At 37.9% G+C, this 19,875-nt stretch overlaps 1 protein-coding gene across 2 annotated transcripts in view; it reads right to left on the bottom strand.

Annotated features, from left to right (window-relative positions):
• The window catches only part of PRKX (protein kinase X-linked), a 61,446-nt gene extending 59,435 nt beyond the window's left edge, over positions 1–2,011 (bottom strand). Inside the window, exon 1 of one of the 2 annotated variants that reach the window (XM_042038372.1) lies at positions 1,632–2,011. In XM_042038372.1, the coding sequence (XP_041894306.1) occupies positions 1,632–1,815 (184 nt within the window). In that variant the 5' untranslated portion in view covers positions 1,816–2,011. The remainder of the gene's footprint in view (positions 1–1,631) is intronic. The other variant, XM_042038365.1, reaches the window with a different exon arrangement.
• Between the last annotated feature and the right edge of the window lie 17,864 nt (positions 2,012–19,875).

The raw sequence follows: 19,875 nt of genomic DNA, 5'->3' as shown, positions 1-19,875 counted from the left end.
GTATATCTTAAATTCATTTTTCAATCAACTTACAACAAGCCAGCTCAGTTTCTTTGACAAGGTAAGGCCTTGTGCAGTTTCATTCCTTTCCAGTTTTGCATTTTGTCTTTATTCTCTCTATAAAACGACTAATGACACAGTTCAAAAGAGATGCAAAGAATGGTCATCTTTTCAGACAAAGCTATTACAGAAAAAAGAAAAGAAAAAAATCAAGCTGGGGAAGTCAGAGAATGAAGGGAGACTATGTATTCTGTCAGTGCCTTGACAGGCAGCTATCTCCTCCTTTTACTTTTTATTTCCTTCTTTGTAACTTCATAACAGGCAGTCTCACTTTAAGCCTCTCTTTAAATCCTGTGGAATCACAATTTTCCCTTTCCATAGCCTCTAAAGAGCATCTTAAAGAACACTCTAAAAAAGGTATACAGTATAAAGTTGACACCAGGATTATTTCCACATTTCTTCACTGGCCTCAGGAATATTTTCAAGAGTACTATGTCTTCTTTCAAAATTACTGTTTTTCTGCAATCTGTATTTCATTTGAAGTCTTAATCTGTAACTTCATCCTTAAGTGATGACTACTGTATCCACATGGTCATGATGTAATGAAGAAAATCAACCACTTCTGGAGGAAAAAAACCCATCACAACCCTTTCAAGAAGTCTCTTAATAATCTCAAATAATTTATCAGTAAAATGTCTGCCCACGTTTCAAACTGGAATATTATCTCAAAACACAACGCACTTCAAGAGAAGATAATGTGTTATTCACTGATAACAACACTCTTAGGCCTTTCCAATTCAATTTTTAAAGCCATCAACTTCACTAATAAAGGGTTTCTATCATACCTTTTTGGCTGAAGAGAGCTTAGGGGAAATTAAGATTTGCATCACATTATTTACTGGAGTAAATCTATCCATAATGATTTCACAGTCCTATAATGAAGAAGTGAATAAAACTTCAATGTAGTTGAACATAAAAGCTTTTAAACCAGTTGCGAAAACCTTCTACCAAAATTCTACACACGCAAAGCATCTTTGTATCAATATTCAGGGCAACAGCATGACGCGGGTTTGACATATGCTCAGCTGCATTTGGCTAACCTGTCTGATCTCTTCCTGGCCCGGCAACTAATTTATATGATGAATTTTTAATCATGATGCAGGTAAATGAAGTTAAACCAGATAAACGAGGTTTTATACCAAAAGGTCTTTTAGCTTCAGCAGTGGCAGTACTCATCTCACAGACAAGCTAAGCCCAGGTCCGGGTACAGGCTTGCTCTACCGCAGATCCCGCAGCCAGAGCCAACGACATGGCAGCACCGGGGCCATACAATGCCCACAGCCCCGCAGCGCGGCTCCCGAACCGCGCCGAGGCTGCGGCGCGTCCTCCTCCTCCTCCGCCTCCCACAGCCACCTACAGCCACCCCCAGCTGCCCTCACACCGGCCAGCGGTGGCGCGGCGGGAGAAAAGGGAGCGGGGACGGGGGAGCGGAGCGGGGAGGCGGAGAGAAAAAAACACAAAAAAAGAGGGCGCTGGGGAAGGGGGCCGCTGGCTATTGGGGCACCACCTCCCGCCGGGCACGGTCATAGGCACCTCGGCAGCTCCTTTGTTCCCCTCCTTCCCGCACTCACCCACGGTGGCCAGGGTCTCCAGGTCCTCCAGCTTGTAGGAAACGGGCTCGAGTGCGGCGGGCGAGCCGGGACCGGCGGGGCTGGGGGCCGGCACGGCGGGCTGAGGCGCGGCCACTCCGGCCGCCGCCGCCTCGCCGCCGCTCTTCGCCCCCATTTTGGCCTTGGCAGCGCTGAAGGCGTCCATGGGGCCGAGCAGGCGCCCCGCGGCCGCTCAGCGCATGGAGAAGGGCGAGAGGAAGGGGGAGGAGAGGGAGCGGCGGGGACGCAAAGTTTCAGTCTTCAGCAGGCGGGGTGGCTGCTCCCCAGGGTTGGAGCCCGCTGCCGCCTCTGAGGGGGCGCGCAGCCCTTCAGCATCGCGGCCGCAGCCGCCGCGCCGCCCGCCGGTGCCCGCAGCAGGCAAGGACCGCCGCGCAGACAATGGCGAGGGTGCGCCCAGCCGCGCCACACGCGGGGCGGAGGGCGGGGTTTGCCGATGCCGCTGCGGCACCGTCCCGCTGAGGGCTGGCGGGGCGGGGAGGGGCCGGGGGAAGCGCGGCCCCGCCACACAGCGGGAGCGTAGCCCTCGCACCCCGCCGCGGGCACGGCCCGGGACCTTGTGACAGCCCCGGTGCTCTCTGCTCGTCCTTTCCCACCCTGCGTCCCGCCCGAGGGGCAGCGCGGCGGGGCTGCGGGGAAGGGGGTGGAGGGGAGTGCCGGCGCCTGCCGCGCCTGCCCCGCGCTCCCTCAGTGCTGCAGGGGCGCTTGGGACGGTCCCGTCGCTCCCCGCAGAAAGTTAAAAATGAGCGGTAGAGCCCTTGCGAAGCGGCAGCCGGGCCCCCCTCGGCTGCACAATAACAGCCCTGCGAAGAGCCGGTCGTTCCCCTCGCGTGGGAGCGCCTGTTCGAGTAGCTCCCCCCGCACGTCCCAAAGGATTTGCCACGCCTTATTTTACACCCCGTTTCCAAGCAGGTGTGGCTTCCGCACCGTGCACAGGCCGTCCGCGTCCCCTGCTCCAGCCCGCAGGGTATTCGTGTGGCTGGGGATGGCTGGCGGGAGTGTTGGGCTGCGCTCGGCCGAGGCAAGGAGGCACCCGCCTCATGCAGCAGCAGCAGTAGAGTACCGAATATAGCTCCGTCCAGAGCAGCCAAGAAGCTGTTGACGATTATGCTAGAAGACAGGGCAAATTGGTGTGTGAACCAAGTCACGGTAAAGCGTACGCATCAAAACTGGGAATGAGATCCTAATTTTTTTCATGCCTAGGTCTGGCCCAGTTTTACCCTGTTCACAGCTCCTACCCTATGCTCTAGTGAGCAGGATATCTGCAAAGCTGATGCGTAAATCAAGTCACACAGGTGGCGTTTGGCATCTCCTTTTTATTAAATGTGACATCATGAGAATTAAAGGCTTATTCTTTTTTGTGTGGAGTAGGTTCAATAATAATGAGGAATAATTGTGCGTATACAAAAAATGAGTACAAATATATAAATTGTTTATAAGAATTAAAAATTTATGTACATTTATCCTGAAATTTAAGGCATCCTTAGAGTGCAATTTATCGTCGTAGTATCAGAGGATATAACATGCACTTTTAGCTTGTTGACATGAAGAGTTATGAATAATTTGGAAAAGCGTTAGGTCATCTCTGCTTCCTGTCAGCCTGTGAAGTCACTAGTCAAGGAGGATGATATCGCTTCTGCTCCAAAATTTCGAATTTTATTTGTAAACTGTTTGGAATGCAAGTTTTGCATTTCTATTTTTGCTTTGCTACTTTACTTCCTTTACTACTTTACTGCTTTACTTCCCTTTGTGCTTCTTCACTGTGAGTTTGACTGAGCACCAGAACAGGCTGCCCAGAGAGGTTGTGGAGTCTCCCTCACTGGAGAGATTCAAAAACCATCTGGATGCAATTCTGTGCAATGTCCTCTGGAATGACCCTGCTTGAGCAGGGAGGTTGAACCAGGTGACCCACTGTAGTCCTTTCCAACCTTACCTATTCTGTGACTATGTTTTGTACATTGTATACCAGATTTACCATGATTTAGGCCTTGAATGATGTATTTTAAAGATTCCTTAAACTGTAAATTGGAAATGTCTTGGCAAGCTGTAAATTTAATTCCTGTTTGATAAAAAGGTACACAAACCAACAAAGCTCTTTCAACAATAACTGAAAATGTTGTTTAAGATAGCAGTTTGAAAAATAAACATTAAAACTTTGAAGAAATCTCAGTGTGTATAAAAATGTAACTTCGTTTTTTTAGCCAAAGAATTGCAAATTGAGAAAAAAGATACAAGCTGATTGTGATAATTATTTGAAAGAGAGAGTACCTTAACTTCAGTCTACCCAAGAAAATTGATATTTGGTCTTCCTGAAACCTTTCCTTTTCAATAAAAACTAAGAAATCTTTCACTGCTCAGATGTTAAAAAGGACGTAAAGTACTTTACATAAGGTGTTGATTATCTTCAACTGGTATTTCCATTTATGCTACAAATTTTACTTAATGTTTAAATTACTTGCATCCAAGACGATAAAACTTTCTTTTAAAGAGCCTCCTACTGACATGCTTCAACAGTTGGTGGCCTGTATGATAGCACACATTTAAAAGAGTTGTGATCGGCAAGGTTCCTAAGCACAGGATTAGCTCCATTTGATGCAGTGTTTGTACTTAAGATTAAAGTTTGCTTCCTTCCTTTGTGTCCAAGCCATTTGCCAGTTGTAGTTGTGGCAATATAATTGCAATGTTTATATTTAGAATATCAACATATTATTAGTGTGCTTTGCCACCTCTGTATAACCCACTTAGAATTTATCTTGCAGATAGTGATTATTATTCACAATACTTCAGGGAAAGAAAATATTCTTTCTACATACAGTGAGGTGTTACAGTGGGGATACTGCAACACGCGTATCAATCAATGAGGCCTGTGGAAAGAAATATACATGGACCGATTCTTGGTAGATATTTCAGAGAGATGTTTATTTCTCCAGCCGCATGGCCGGGGCTCTGCTGAGGAACTGTTCCAGTCACGGGACCCGAGGGTCCTTCTGCCTGTGCAGGGGAACACAAAACAACCAATGGGGAACGAGGCTGACCAGGGGCAGGGAAACACCGTGCCTCCCCTCAGGGCCTCTCTCCCAGGACCCCATGGCAGGGGGAGGGACCCCAACAGTGAGGATGAGAATCAAAACTCCTAACTTCATGAATTGCAAGTGCAGGTAGAGCTGCCCACTGGATTGCAATAGTGGATATGAAGCATAGTTTCTTGTCCGATTTGGACACAATTCATAGGCAAGCCTGCAGCCCTGTACTCCTTTTCTCTTTCTTTTTTGCTCTTATTTTAACTTAAAATGTGAACTTTTGGTCACAGGTACTTTTTGAATAATCTTGGCCTTTCGCTTGCTCTTGATAATTCATAGTTTTCAGCTTTTTCACTTTCCCCACACATGCATTAGGTGCCTACACCCAGGTTCCTTTATCTTAAAATAGTTTACCACCTTTATGTTTCCATTCCTTTACCTTACAGGTGCTTACACCAATGGTTAGTTGTATTTTTGTTTTCCTTTAAAAATACCAGATGTTAGAGATGATTCTTTCCAAAGACAGTGAAGACCTTTCTAAAAGAGATTTTATTTAGGGGAAAAAAAAAACCAAAAAACCCAACAAAAACAAAAAATAAAAGACCAGAGAACAGTAGTTTGAATAGTTTTCTCAAGTTACTATTTTAGTTAGGGCTTATTCTTCTTCTATTTCAGCTGCAAAAAATGTTCAGTGTACTTATATTCCATTGTAAGATCAGAATTTTCAGGGACCAAAAGAGTTCCAGGTGTCAATTTGGTTATCCCCTGCAACCTTTCACATATGAACATTTGCCAAACTTAGCACATATAACCACACTGGTATTTAAATGTTGCTTTGGGTCCTAAATTACTAACTTTCCTCCCATTCCTTCCTTTTTGTTTGTTTGTAGTTTTTTTATTTTCTGCCCGGAAACCTTTAGTTAACAATATTAAACCAATGGAAAGGATAACAAACTTTCTACCTATCACTGAATTGATAGATCATTTCTCTGTCATTTTGAGGGGACATTGTGGTACACATTCCATGTAAATGGAATATGATTTAAGCGCCTAGATCTCTGGGAAAGGAATCAGTCATTTAAATGTCTCCATGACTGCAGACAAAAGAGCCTTTCCTGTGGTCTGAGCAGGTTTGTCTTTGTCTACCTGAAAGCCTCCTTCTGTCTTCCCTGCAAATATATAATTTTCCTTATAAATCTTGTTAAAGCATATCTTTACCATCACCATCATAGTAAAACTACTACTACGAGTTTGCTGGAGAACCTGTTCAAACCTGTAGGGAGGAAATGGAGAAGTCCTTCAGTGGTGGTTATTACTAATAAATAGCTCCGTATCATCTCCTTTAGTCACACTACATACAGTGCCTAAAAACATGGGACTGCTCTGAGGAGGAAGCATAACTAGTAAAGATAATTAGTACTGGTATGTGTTTTTCATTTGTTTTGTTTTGCTAAAGAAGTTCATGATCAGGCAAGCCCTATTATGTAAACCAGCACCCTTTCGTGCAAAAAATCCCAGCCTGTGACAAAGGAAGGGGGAAATTATTCCACCCATCTGAAGCAGTTCCTTCATAGTATGGAAATAAGCCCATCTGTATAATGAGCAATCACACACCATGCGAATGTATCTACACACTCATAAAGCAACTATCACACTTTTATTTGAATATGATTATGTTTAACGTTTTTTAAAAAGCATTTAAATTATGATGAGTATAGTCGCTGTATCCAAATGAGAATTTAAACGCAAAGAGTATAACAGAGTTGCCTACATCCAAAACCGTGTTTCTGATGAGTCTTGCTGAGTTGGTTCCTTGCTTCAGAAAGGCATTGGTGTAGCCAGTTCAAACATGGAAATGCTGTTACTAGGGTGTCTAGACTTCTGCCCAGTCTGAGCAAGTTTGTGCCTAGCTTCTGCCAAAACTAGATTGAGATCTGGAAACAAGATGTTGCTTTGCCTGCATTTGCTGAGGAACTTGTTCTGTTAAGCATTCTGAAAGTATATCTTGTATACATGCAAAACTGCTCCCCTCACAAAAGTAAGTTGTGGCCAATGTTTTACAAAAAAAAAATGTTCTAGCAACACTGTTAGCTGAGAGAAGACCCTGAAACACCAGCGTGCTGGACAAGCTCTTTGAAGTCAGGTACTGATATTTGCTTCAGTTCAAAGATAGAATAAAGTAGCAATGCACTAGGACATCTTTCTGTTCATTCTTTTCCCCAGCAACTAGTTATGTACATCGGCACTGGCATATCTCATTTTGAATACTCAGGATAGTGTGCAGGTTACAGCAGTCACCCAGAAAATGAGATATCCAGAATTTTTGATCTTAATTATATGAGAAGAGCTCTCATTCTAGCCTCCCTTGTTTAAGTTACTGCATGCTGGTTTAGGACCTGTTCTCCCAGACTGTGCATTCCTACTTCACAAACACTTCATATTTACTGTGCCAATGAAAGGACGTGTTAGCTACATTGCTGTGTGGAATTCTGTGAAAGCTGTGTAAATTAAATATAATTCAATTCACATTTATTTATACAATTTATGGTATGTAGCTATAGTGTATTTTTACAAATTTTATCCCCTTTCTGCAAAAATTAGTGTAAAATAATAAATTCCACAAACGAGTAAATTGGTTTGAGCTTTATTTTTTTGTTGTTGTTGTTGTTTTTCATAGCAAGACATTCATTATGTCAACTTTGTAGCATTCAGGGTAGTCAAACAGAATAACAAACCCTATCTGTTGCTACCAGCTTCAGGGAATTAAACTATCTCCACAAGGAGTTCTAAGTTAGATAAATGTAGAATTTCTGTAACAAAACATTTTTTCTCCTGTATTTAGAATAGTTAAAAGCCTTTTAAAGTGAAATTGCGTATGTCTTTTTTTTTAAGACCTGCACATCTAATGCATGAACAGAATAAATCTTTTACTTCAACATTTTTGAAATTTTATTTGATTTCATATTGTTATCTTCATATCCAAGACTAAGGACTTGGTGAGAAAAAAGAAACAGCTAAAATCTTCCTCTAGTCATGGGCATCAAAGTGAGAATGTTGCCCGGCCTCAGAGTCCATCATATCTGCATTGATTTAGCATCAAATTTTCCCCCTGTCACAATTTATGTGGGCTTCAGGTGTGGTTCATTTTAACCTGATCCAAATCTAGGCTGCCACAATTCTGTTGTTCTCCTCCCTCTCTCGCATCAGCACCCACGCCCTTGCTTTTGCTTTTGACACTCAGGTAGCTTCCTGGTGAGCCAGTTCAGGAATTAGCCCAGGGATTTATTTAAGTAAAGTTATTAGGGTTTCTAGCCAAATCACTTCCCCAAACCCTTGCCATGTACAAGGTTTTAGGGCATTTGGTGCCCTAATCTTACAGCTGTGGGGAATTCTGAGCCAGACTGAATTTCTATCAAGCTGGTTCAGTTTTATCCACCACTTTCTTTTGCTTATGCCTTTGCTGTTTCATGCACTAACCCTTGAAAAAAAAATTGGCACTTTGAATACTTCATAGATGTACATGGCTGCAGTTGAGGTTCCTATTAATAGTTTTTAAAGGTATCTTAATTCATAAATCTCTTCAAACCTAAATGATTTTATGCTCTGCATGACTAAATCACTTCACAATGGTGTTGAAACTGGCCATAGAATCAGAGGAAAGAGATGGGCACCTCATTTAGATTGTCAGATGGTAGATGGTATTCTGGATTCCTTTCTTTGCCTAGCTCTATCAGGAAATAAGCAGTTAGATTTAACTCAGATTGATTCTGGATGAGACTGTCATTCTTTCTTACCTCTGTAGCACTTAAAATCAGCTAAGCAAAATCTTACCCTTATTTACTCCAAGGTTAGGCAAATCTTTTCAAGTCTTTGCAGTTTATCTCTAAAACAAAGATGAAATCACAGCCCCCAAAGTTTTACAAGTAGTATACAGAGATGTTCTATAGATACTTATATTCATGGCTAAATGTAAGCAAGTCTTGTTATTTCTTTTCATTTAAGACAAAATGCTTGCATGCATGATAGCTGCATCTTTAAAATTGGAATTGAATTGTGAAAAGAAAGGACATTATCAGTTGAATTCAGCAAAATGAATTACGCATTTATTATTTGTAACTTGTGTCTTCTGCTGTGAAGTAATATATTCTTAATCTGCTTTTAATGTAATTAAAATACTATAAAGTCTAAATTCATTCTGTAAGTCACACTTACCACTTTAACTCTTCAAGCTGGCCTAATTTATACTTTTATCTTTTATTATCAATTAATATACTTACAGGAACATGGGCTAAAGCAGATAGAAAAGCCTTCAAGATATTTCTACTGATACCCTTACAATCTGATTACTACTGAAGGTGAAGAAATTGGTTTTAGATTTCTTAAATTCATTACTCTTACATATGAAATAAAATTTTTATATGATATTCAAACTTCTTCTGCTAAACAAGTATCTCTTTTGCTGAACAATTTCAAAGTGATATAACTGTGATTCATTCATGTGTTCACAGTTCAGTTCATGAACTGTTCAATACATGAGAGTCATTGCAGACTCATTAAGCAAAGTATTTAAGCACCTACTTAATTTTTGTTAGTTTTAAGCAAGTGCCTCAATTCTGTTAAAGCCAATGGAATTATTCACAAGGTGCAGTGATTCAATAACTGCAGCTGAGTTTACATGTTTACATGCATGGTTAAAGTCATGCATGCACTTAGTGCTTTATGAACGGGAGCATAAACCAAAAGCATGAAACTGAGAAAGGATCATATTTCAAATATAAAATGAAAATGGAATAAAATGAAATTTCTTAGGAATCATGCTCATTTAACTATGAACTTCAGCCAAAAAAAAAAGGCATCGTGGCATTTAGGAAGAGTTAAGGGTCAATTTAATACATGATCATTACAGATCTGTGCAAACCCTAGGTTATGCCCGTTACATAGCTGGTCACAATAACTCCCGAAGAAGACGGACAATTTATCTTTAAGGGCTTTATTTGTGAATTCATTTAATGGTCTCACACTTTTTGCTACTTTATGGTACATTTTATTTTTTTTTCCATTGTGTATTGCTTTGATGTAGTATAAAATCTGTGAAGTAGTCAACATAAATATTAAACGTCATGATTGTTGGGCAATACAGAATATGAATGTAGCTGAGTTCAGTAGCATATGAGCAGTCCAACCTTTCATTGATCTTGCAAAACAACTAATTACATAACTTTTCTGCTGTACTTAGCAGCTGATCTCTGGCCTTTGAGTCAACTTTGTGTGTATTGGAAGATGATGGATCATTTCTTTAGACAGTTGGAACAGATCACTCATTCATATATAAGAATGAAAACTTTTAGAAGGCCAAGATTTGGTAGACAGTCATTCTTCTATTCAGGTTTCAGACTTATGTAATTTTACAAATTTTATACAGATGAAATTAGGATTATTTATTTAAATGTAAAATCCAACAGTTCAAATTTAAGCTACTAGCATTTCAGGGGATAGGTTACTGCATCAATTGAGGCAATTGAGGCAATTGCAGGGAACTGCAATCAATGCAGTTCCCTGCAAGTCTGAGGGGAATGAGGAAGACAGTGCTTGAATGAGGAAATATTCATTTAGGAAGAAGAAATGCTTTAAATAATCTAAAAATAATTGCAAGCATTCTTTTCCAGCTTTGATCTTAGTATATTTAGAAATCACATCTCATCATTAATAAATTCACTTTATCAAATTTTATATCCAGTGTTTTGGAAAATTTCTCAATGTGTTTATCTCTTTTTGCCATAATAATTTTTCATCATCCATTCATCTACTCATAGTCACAGGGATATTTCTGTGATGACAGAGGCTTTGCATCAGGTGTAATCTACATACACTTGGGATTGGTTTGTTTGTTTGTTTGCTATGATTAGTTAGTCATGGCATACTTCAAGTATTGAAAAAATGGTTGCTTAGATACTGATTCCAGCCTAGTGGAAATTAACAGGAATCTTGCACTTACTGATGTCTGAGACTAGTAGATAATATATCAAAAATTATATATTAATTTTGTAAAAGAATAAATAATTTTGGGAAAGTCTCAGATTACAGGAAAAGGATCTTTGTTGGTGTTTCCCCCAACTAGTTTCCTTCTTTCTCTTTCCCTGTATATGAAAGAGACAAAAATATATACATTTTACTGAAATAGCTCTGACTATATATTTTTATTTAAAAAAACCCCAAAGCCCCGTTTTTAGCTTGGGCTGCATTTAACTGCTTGATAGGTCCTGTAACAGGGGGGATAAGGTTTTTATCTTTATTTGGTTACTCCTTTTTTGTGACTGTTACTATTCAGATACTTGACTCCCTTAACCATTTTATCAGTGGTGTTGCTTTCATGAGTATAAGAACCATGTTTATATGTTGTGGGTTTCTTGTCTGTTTCTGTTTTTGGAAACTCTTTCATCAGACAGCCAAGCAGTCTCATTGCTTTCAACAAGGTTCATATCTCCCACTGACACCTGTACAGTTGCAAAGGTTACTACTCAAAAATGAAAAAAACTTTGCTAGATGGTTTCACATTTCTCACATTCTCCATTAAAAATTATACCCAAATTCATGATAAGAAAATCTAATATGTGAAAAATGAAAAGATGTAAATAATAAGTAATAGCAGACATATAGGCCAAAGAGAATGAGTGTTTTCTGTTGGAAAAGTGGGGTGGGCCGGGTAGTGGGAGTCAGGACTTCCAGGTGGCAGGGCTAAGGAGTAGGTCTGCTGAGGATTTCTGAGCCCTGGGGAAAGTGTTTTGAAGGAGAGTGTTGGTAGGGTTTCCTTTTTTCAGCTTCGTCCTGAACTTCTAGTGGGGGGAACAGCAGATTTACATTTCACTGGGGACTGAGAAACCCATTCTATAGAAACAGCTGAAGTTTGGATTGATCATACCATGCCATGAATTGATCATGGCTCATGCCATAACTTTCCTGGACAGCTCTGTCCTTTTTCAATCCTATAGGAGAAATGGGTAATAAATGCACATGCAGTAGTGCATGACTCTATGAATCTGTTTCTAAAATTAATGGGAGAAACCTGAAGTTCTTTAGCAATGATTTAGCCAGGTTTGTCAGTTGTTTTTAGTATCTGCATTTGAACAGCGGGAACTTGGGGAATATTGGGAAGAAGAAAATTACTGTAATTCAGAAAGAAATGTAAGGGGATACAGGGATTTCACAAAGAAATAGTGAAGAGATAAAAGTGCTTCCCTAAAAATGCCAAGGTACAAGTTTTAGGGTGACTGTAACACTGGTGAGGTGTTTCTCAATGAGCATATGCTCTTTAGTCTGGACCACCTCATTTTTCTATCACTGGTAATACTTGACCACGCCAACCTATGCCCCCAGGGATTGTTACATAGGAAGAGTGAGGAATTTAATGAAGGGGCATGCATGAGATTTTCAGAAGTTAGGAATTTAAAAGCTGAAAATGTGAAAATCATATTGTGACGGTGTTAGAGATAGTAGAGTAACGAGGCTAAATTGGACAATGGAGACATCAAGTGTTTCTACAGGTTTACTTAGTACTCTTCTACTCTGTTATTTGGGATGGAGTAAAAGTTACCATTGGTAGCTTTTTCATTCATTATAAATATTCAAGATCTTTACTAGAGTGGTGTGCTGTTCTATTAAAATTATTTTGGTTTTATTATTTGATGGTGAAAAAAAAAGCCCAAAGATGACTTGCACATTTGCGAAGAAATGTGAAAATACTTGGTGATATTATTTCTGAGATTCAGTGAGAAGTGGTTTTCACTAGATGATTTGAAAACCACTGATAGCATTTATTTGGCAATATTACAAATAGTGCATATTTTAATCTCATTACATTACAGATGATTTTTATTTCTTAAAATCAGTAGCTATTTGCTGAACATAACATGAAAACTTTGATACTTGTTCAAAGCTTTTTGAGAGAAAGGTTTTAGCTTTAGATTGGGTTTCAGAGGTTGACAATTTAATCTCCCCAGCCATACTCAGGGACTTTGAGAAGGAAAAATCCTTAATGAATTTTAATGAAAACAAATGGCAGCTTTTCTTGGGTAAGACCATTTGAAATGTATTTCTCAGTTTGGTATTGTTTTATGAAATCAGTTATATGCATTTCCCACTTAAGTTTGTATGTGATTTGGAGTCAATAGGAACAAAAGAAATGTTTAAGCACTTTGTTGACTAACAAAATGTTAAGCACATACTTAACAGTAAGTGCTTTACTAAATTGAAACTCTTCTAATGTTTTCTCCAGTTGTGGTGAGAGTAGAGTGAAAGAAGGAAAAAAAATTACCTTTGATCTCACTGAACCATTTAAAATAGAGGTATGGCTCTCTAGGAACCTATTGTATCAAATCAGGCCAATTCAGTGGAATGAAGCTTCAAACTGCATATTCTTATTACAAGCAACACTAATTTCACTGGGTGTGAAATTGTTTTTTGCTAATCCAAAAGCATGAAATAAGCACTGAGCAAGGAATATCTCATAGAAATAAAGTACCACACTGATGGTTTCTGGCAGTAAGTAATGATTAAGGAGAGGGAAAAGGTATTCTCATGACACAGGATTGCTGCAAACTGAAAAATTCCCTTTGCAGCACCCTAACTTACTCGTTTCCAAAGATGTACTAAATTTTGATTTCACAAAGCAGTAAAAGAGTCAAAAGTCAAACTATTAATACAAGCAAATATGATATTAGAAATTAATATTTTTGTGGCTTTATAGATTTACTGAAATTATGAATTTATTTCTTGCCAAATGAACCTTACAGTGCAGTACAGAAATAAAAGACTGGCAAGTGATACATCACTGACACATGTAGATCTCTGTGCTAAGGCCTCCCAAATAATTAAAATATTTTCTATTAGTTTGCACATGTTAATATAATCTAAAAGAACTGGGTTCCCCCTTATTACAGATATAACGTAAGTTGTCACAAGAAGTGATTATGCATCAGGTATCTCAAAATACAACAGCAGTGATAAAAATATTCTGAAAAAATTCTGAAAAAAGGTCTGCCTCAATTCTGAGAAGTGTTTCTGCTGAAGCTGTGAAAATCAGTCAAGGCCATGAGAATATCTGCTCTGTGGTGAAGCCTCATAAATAAGTAGGGAATTATTTTAACATGGGGAAAACTATATGACCTCTGTAGCCCTTCAAGACCTCTTCCTATATACCACAGAAAGATTTCTGCTAATTTCTGTTTGTCTTTATTTAGCAAAGCTTAATTTCATTACAATAAAGCAGTGTTCATATCATAGCTTTTATGGGAATCTTATATGTGCCTCCAAAAAATAACTCAAATTATTAACTTACATTTTTATTCTTTAGATTTTTGCTTTTGTAAAATGTAAACATGAACATAAAGTCGTATACCGATTATTTCATTCTAATTCAGTATTCCTGTTTTTATCTCGGTTTATGCTAGTGAAAATTATATATTTTCTAAGAAGTTCATTTATCCAACCCAGGCAACTTTAAAACTAGATTAGAATCACAATTTATATTGCCATGTTTTAGTTTGAAACAAAATGTTTCAAATTTAAACAAAACATTATTAAGAGTCTAATATTTTTCTTCTGAAAACATATTAATTACTTGAGTTTCTCTTTGAGTTATGCTTTCCAATTTTTAAAAAGTGTATAATTATCATGTAAAATGCCATTATGTATCTTCATTTATCTTTTGGAAATCTCATAGAAAACTGATTTTTTTCACTGAGTCTTGAAAACACGCATTTATTTCATATAGAAAACATTTCACTAAAAAAAAAAGATCCCTTTTTGTGAGTGCAAGTGAATTATCTGTTTTTTATTTTCCCTCTGTAAAATTCTCTCTGTTTCTCCCTGAAGAACTCGATTCTTTCTGTGGCATAAAAAGAAGAAAGAGTTAGCACTGCTAACTACACTAATGTAGTACTGAAACCGGAGTTACAGACCCCAGTGCACTGAGGAAGGAACTAGTAATCATCCATGAGTGAGTGGAGGTCAGAAAAGGCAAGGGCAAGTGTGGTGTGGACAAAGCTAAGAATTTACCTTTGATAGGCAAATCATAAGCATACAAAGTCAAGATGGAAATGCAGGTGCCTTGTCACCTCAGCCACTGGGGTAAAATGAGATTCAGGCAAAGTTAAGCAGTCCTCAGCTAATTGTTTCTTTTTCCCTCTGCCCCTTCCACTTGTCCCCTCAGCTGTGTTCACTGTTCACACCGTGAACAGTCCTGGCAAAGCCATCAGACTGAAAAGTGATGCCATAGAAAGGGAGAGTTTTTTGCAGCCTCACCAGTTCCTTGGTTTGGGACACCACACTTTTACAATAATAGCTCTCCCAGAGAGATGGAAGGAGTGATCAGGAAAAGAGAAGGTAGGTGAGCCACATGAGATGGTGCTGCAGCTGAAGAAACCTACATAAGATAATGACCTAACAGACCTATTTTTGTCAAACTGTGCCTTGCCATTGACTCACTACAGGATATAGTGGAGTCAGAACAATTGTATTCTAAATCTAGATGTAAGCTAAAGGTGTTTTTAAGATCCAGTGTTCTTAAAAACAGAACACCTTATGTTTGCTTATGTACAGTGGTTATGAAATTGGTTGTTGTACCTAGGAAATAATCTGGTTCACCAAAATTAATAAGAATAGTCAGAAGAGACACAAATGTAGGGAGACCTGTTTTTAGTGATTTCTAGCATTCTTAGGACTGCATTCACAGTTGAATTGTAAACTGTAGTCCTTGACAATAAACTCCATGGTTTCATTCCAAGTGATTTCTTTTGTATTCATATTTCTTTTGCATTCCTATGGTGCATGATCCACCTTTTATAACATAGACATGGTGTTGTATTATTGTTTTGGCCTTATTGTCAAAAGTATTTGGGAAGAGCCTGTCTTCACATCGTTGAGAAAGAAATCTGTCATTTTTACATTGACAAAAAATTTATTTTGTTCTAGTCCTATTATTGCAGTATCTCATTAGAGCCAAATTTAACTCAAGATCTTGCCAATCTTGACTTCTTTTTATTATTCATAGTTCTTTACTAACTTTGAAACACATTGTCACAAATGTTGGACAGCTACCCATATGAATTTCTCAACAGTTATTATCAAGGTGCTATTATACTTTCTGTGGGGCTTTTGACATTTTTCAGCCTTCTTCCATTATTTCACATCTCTGTTTTTTCTATATTTAACAATCTCTTTTCTTCTGTGATTGAATGTTAATATATAATATAATATAATATAGTATAATATAATATAATATAATATATAATATAAGTGAAATCTATCATGGCTTTTGGTTTGAAGACTAAACCCTGTGGTACCATCTGCATTTAACTGTGTTAAGTTTTGTTCTTCCTCATGACATATTTAGCATTTATATTTCTCCATATTTCTCCCTATCTTTCATCTATTTCATTATTCTGGAATAAAAACATTTTGTTGCAGAGCTGTCACTATTTGTTTTTTAGTAGCCTACAAACTTATTCTGCATTCTATCTATTTTTCAGTTCTGTAAACACTAAGAATTTCTGGCATATTTCATTCATTACCACTCACAACTGCCTTTCCTTCTGCTGTTTTATATTTATTTCACCTTCTGTAGCAGCATTTGTATCAGTTTTTGTAATGCATATGTGTATTTAAAAAGTATTGGTATAATGATGATTCAATATTTTACTTATTTTGCAGGAATATAAATATTTAACAGAATTTATATGCTCTGGTTCTTTTCTGTCCTCATCCATTTCACACATATGTATTTTATCAACTGAAACCTTACTTTTCAAAATATGTTTGATAAAAATTCTCTTTGCATGATTAATGGGTTGATTAATTACTGCTATGATTGATGATAAATGAGCCTAAAGTACATACAACAGAGGAATCTTCCTAGAAAGGATAGAAAATGAGGAAAAAGTTTGAATTTTTTTCACTGTGAAGTATGAAAGAGAATCCATACTTATCCTAAATCAAGATTTTGGAAGCAGTGAAGACATGCAAGTACTACACAGGTCTTTTTAACTGTGGTGCAGTGATGGATAGTGCAACAATGCTGCTTCTGTGTTTTACCAGGTGAATTTAATAATTATTTAATTAAAATTATATTAATTAAAAGTTCAGCTGAAGAGTAGAAATATGCTGACAGAGTATGCTATAAGCTATGTAAGTTATTATAAAGTCAGCTGCTTTAACTGCATCTTGCAGCCCAAGGTATCCATTTCCTCCTCTGGCCTCACTGTGTTCTTCACAACACTGGAGTCACCTCACTACTAAGCTTTGTCTGGCAAAAGACCCTGGAGAAAAGCCCTGCAGAGAAGGTGTGAAAAATTAAGAGAAAGAGCTTAGGAAGCTTCAGGCTCCCTAGTCTTCTTTTCATGTTGAAAAGAGCCCTGGTTTTTGATCCCTGCATCACTACTGCTAGAAAACAGACTATTCAATAACTATTTTTTCTTTTCTGTGAGATTCCTCTGACTATGACATTTTTGTACCAACTTAAGGAGGCTGGGTGATGTCAGAGAGGCAACAAAGCCAGTCTTGTGCACTGCACAGGGGGAAGGAATGTACATGACTGGTCTCCTCCCAAGTTAACTCTCATGAGAAATCAGGCAGTTGTAGAGTTTCAAAAATGATTCTTGCCTGAAGTAATGGAAGATTCACAGATCAAATGATGTATTTCCTGATTCTGTAAGTGCTCTTCACAGTTTGTGAGAACTGCTAATTGACAAGCAGAATTCAGGCAGAATTCAGGCACAATTTCTGACACATCTTCCATAGGGCTGAGCAGCACTGGACAGCTTAATGTTGACTAGCAGATTCCCAGGTCCTTATTAATATAAGAATGAAGCATGCTATGTCAAATTGTTCACTTGCGAACAAGTCTTTTAGCATTTGTAACTAGAACTGAAAAGTGAAGCTGGTTTAGACAGCTGCAAGAGTGTTCTACACTCTTTTTATATTTTTTCTAATTAGGTGTTCTTTACACCAAACGTAATTTTTTTTACGAGCATTTAACTTTTGTATTCTTCTGATTACATTATGCTGAGTGAACACTGTGTTTCATTACCTCTTTTGGTCTCTTTTTATGCTTGTTACAGGGTCTTGATCAATTTTTAAGATTATTGTTACTGCTTTGGATTGCAGTAGAAAGCAGATTATTTATAAAAGGAGTGGGTATGACAGTGGTTGTACAAATGTTCTCCTCTAATGCCCAGAAGTTTTCTACTCTTCTGGCTTTTCCAGGAAATAAGTTATCCTTGTTGTAACATAATCATGCTAAAATAGTGCTTTTAGGCAATTTCTTATGAGGATTGATTTTAAGGCTGCTATACTTAAGACTGAATGCTCACTTCGGGTTCCTAAATTAAGGTCTGAGTTTTGTTAATGCTCAGTGTCTGTCAGTTTCAACCAAGACAGCTGCTGCATACTCTACAACATCAGAAAATCATATTACTGTTGTCCCTGTGTGGGCATAAGAAGCCAGTTTTATATTTGATTGAATTAGAAAATCTCATACATTTATTTTTGCATTTTTGGGAAGAATTCACATTGGGCTTAAAATTTTAAGGATGTGCCCTCATTTGAAAGGACAGAGATTCTCCTATACAGTGCTCATTGGAATTAATTGGGAGTGACAGTCACAAAAATAGCATGTGTCCATCATACTGCTTAGGCTTTAAAATTCTGTCTGAATTGTCCTTTTTTCAAATTAACAAAAATAAAGAAGATATTTTTAGCACCACAGTCATTCAATAAATCATGAATAGCATTTTATACTAAATCTTGTTCTGATTAGTTACTGTGTGTTTTTAAGAAATAGTTAATATTTAATTAATATTTAAATTATTTAGATGCCTTATTTTTCATTATTTTAGAGAAATGGATAAATATTATGTTATATTAATATCCATGTCTGATCATGTATACAATTCTAGGACATGCTACATCTTTAATTAATGTACTTTTTGCCAGAAGATTCCACGGTCCTTGGCATTGAAGGCCTTCACATTGCTACTATAATTAGTCCCTATGTAATCTAGAGCCTAATAATCATATATAAATTCCCTACTAATTACCCTGTAATCTACTATTTGTTGATTAGAAGAGCATGAGATGAGTATTTCTACTATTATTAATCTCAATTTACATGATAATTATAGGACTGTTGCAGATTTTCCTTGTTTACTCACTTGGCTATGCTGTGCGGCCTTTTGTTGTGTTAATAAAATACTGCTTTTTTATATTCATCCATTTTAATCAATACTCAGCCAGCTTCTCCTTCCATGCACTTCTAGCCTGCATTGTTCTTGGGCTGGTACACAGGCAGGTCACTATAACAGGTCATTTGTTTTCCCTGAAAAGCACGCAGGCAAGTTTATGTGAAATAGTTACAATGCTCTTGTCTAGTTTAAATATAGGGTGAAACCCTGCCAGTGCTGAAGGACAAACACAGGGAACTGTTGCTCTGTGGAGCAAGAATGTACACATACCTGCTCTGAAGTTCAGGAGGAGGCAGTGTGGTTGGATACTTGGGTGAAGATGAAAGGGAAAAAAAATAAGGTTAATTTAATGGTAAGGATATACTATAAACTGCCAAACAGAAGGAGTAGGTGTGGATGAGGCTATTTTTGTGTAGCTATGTAATGCATCAAAATAGCAGGGCTGTGGGAGATGGTTTTAATTAAGCCTGTATCTTTGAAAGGGTAATTTTGCTTTTCACACAAGGAATAATAACTAGTCAGATGGACACAATATTTTTATTTGAATAAATGGTTGGTACTAGCAGTTTTAGGTGTGATTCAAACTAGCCAGACAATACCACTTGAAAATCCAAAGACATGAAACATGTTGATGTATATGATTATGATGTATTTGGGATTCTAGGAAGAGGCTGAATTTATGGAAGAGGAGGAAAAGATGGAAGTATACTTCAGCAAGGGAGACTTAGAAAATTCGAAGTGTTGTTAGGTAGGGTCTCATGGAAAGATAGAATGAAAGAAGGGTAATTATCAAGGTAGAAAGTTATAACTTTTAAATAAGGTATTCATTAAATTTTGCAACAGCAAAATATCTCAATTTAAAAAAAAGTGAGAAGTTAATGAAAATGATAAATTAGAGAAATTATCTGAAGTCAGTTAGATGAAATCCAGTAAAGAAAAAAGCAGAGTAAGGCA

The sequence above is a fragment of the Corvus kubaryi genome, unplaced genomic scaffold (genome assembly GCF_017639235.1).
Source record: "Corvus kubaryi isolate FWS band 111438036 unplaced genomic scaffold, C.kubaryi_AGA036_p1.0 133, whole genome shotgun sequence".
In the NCBI taxonomy this organism is placed as follows: Eukaryota; Metazoa; Chordata; class Aves; order Passeriformes; family Corvidae; genus Corvus; species Corvus kubaryi.
Note: the sequence above shows the minus strand (reverse complement) of the source record. Positions and strands in the feature narration are given on the sequence as shown.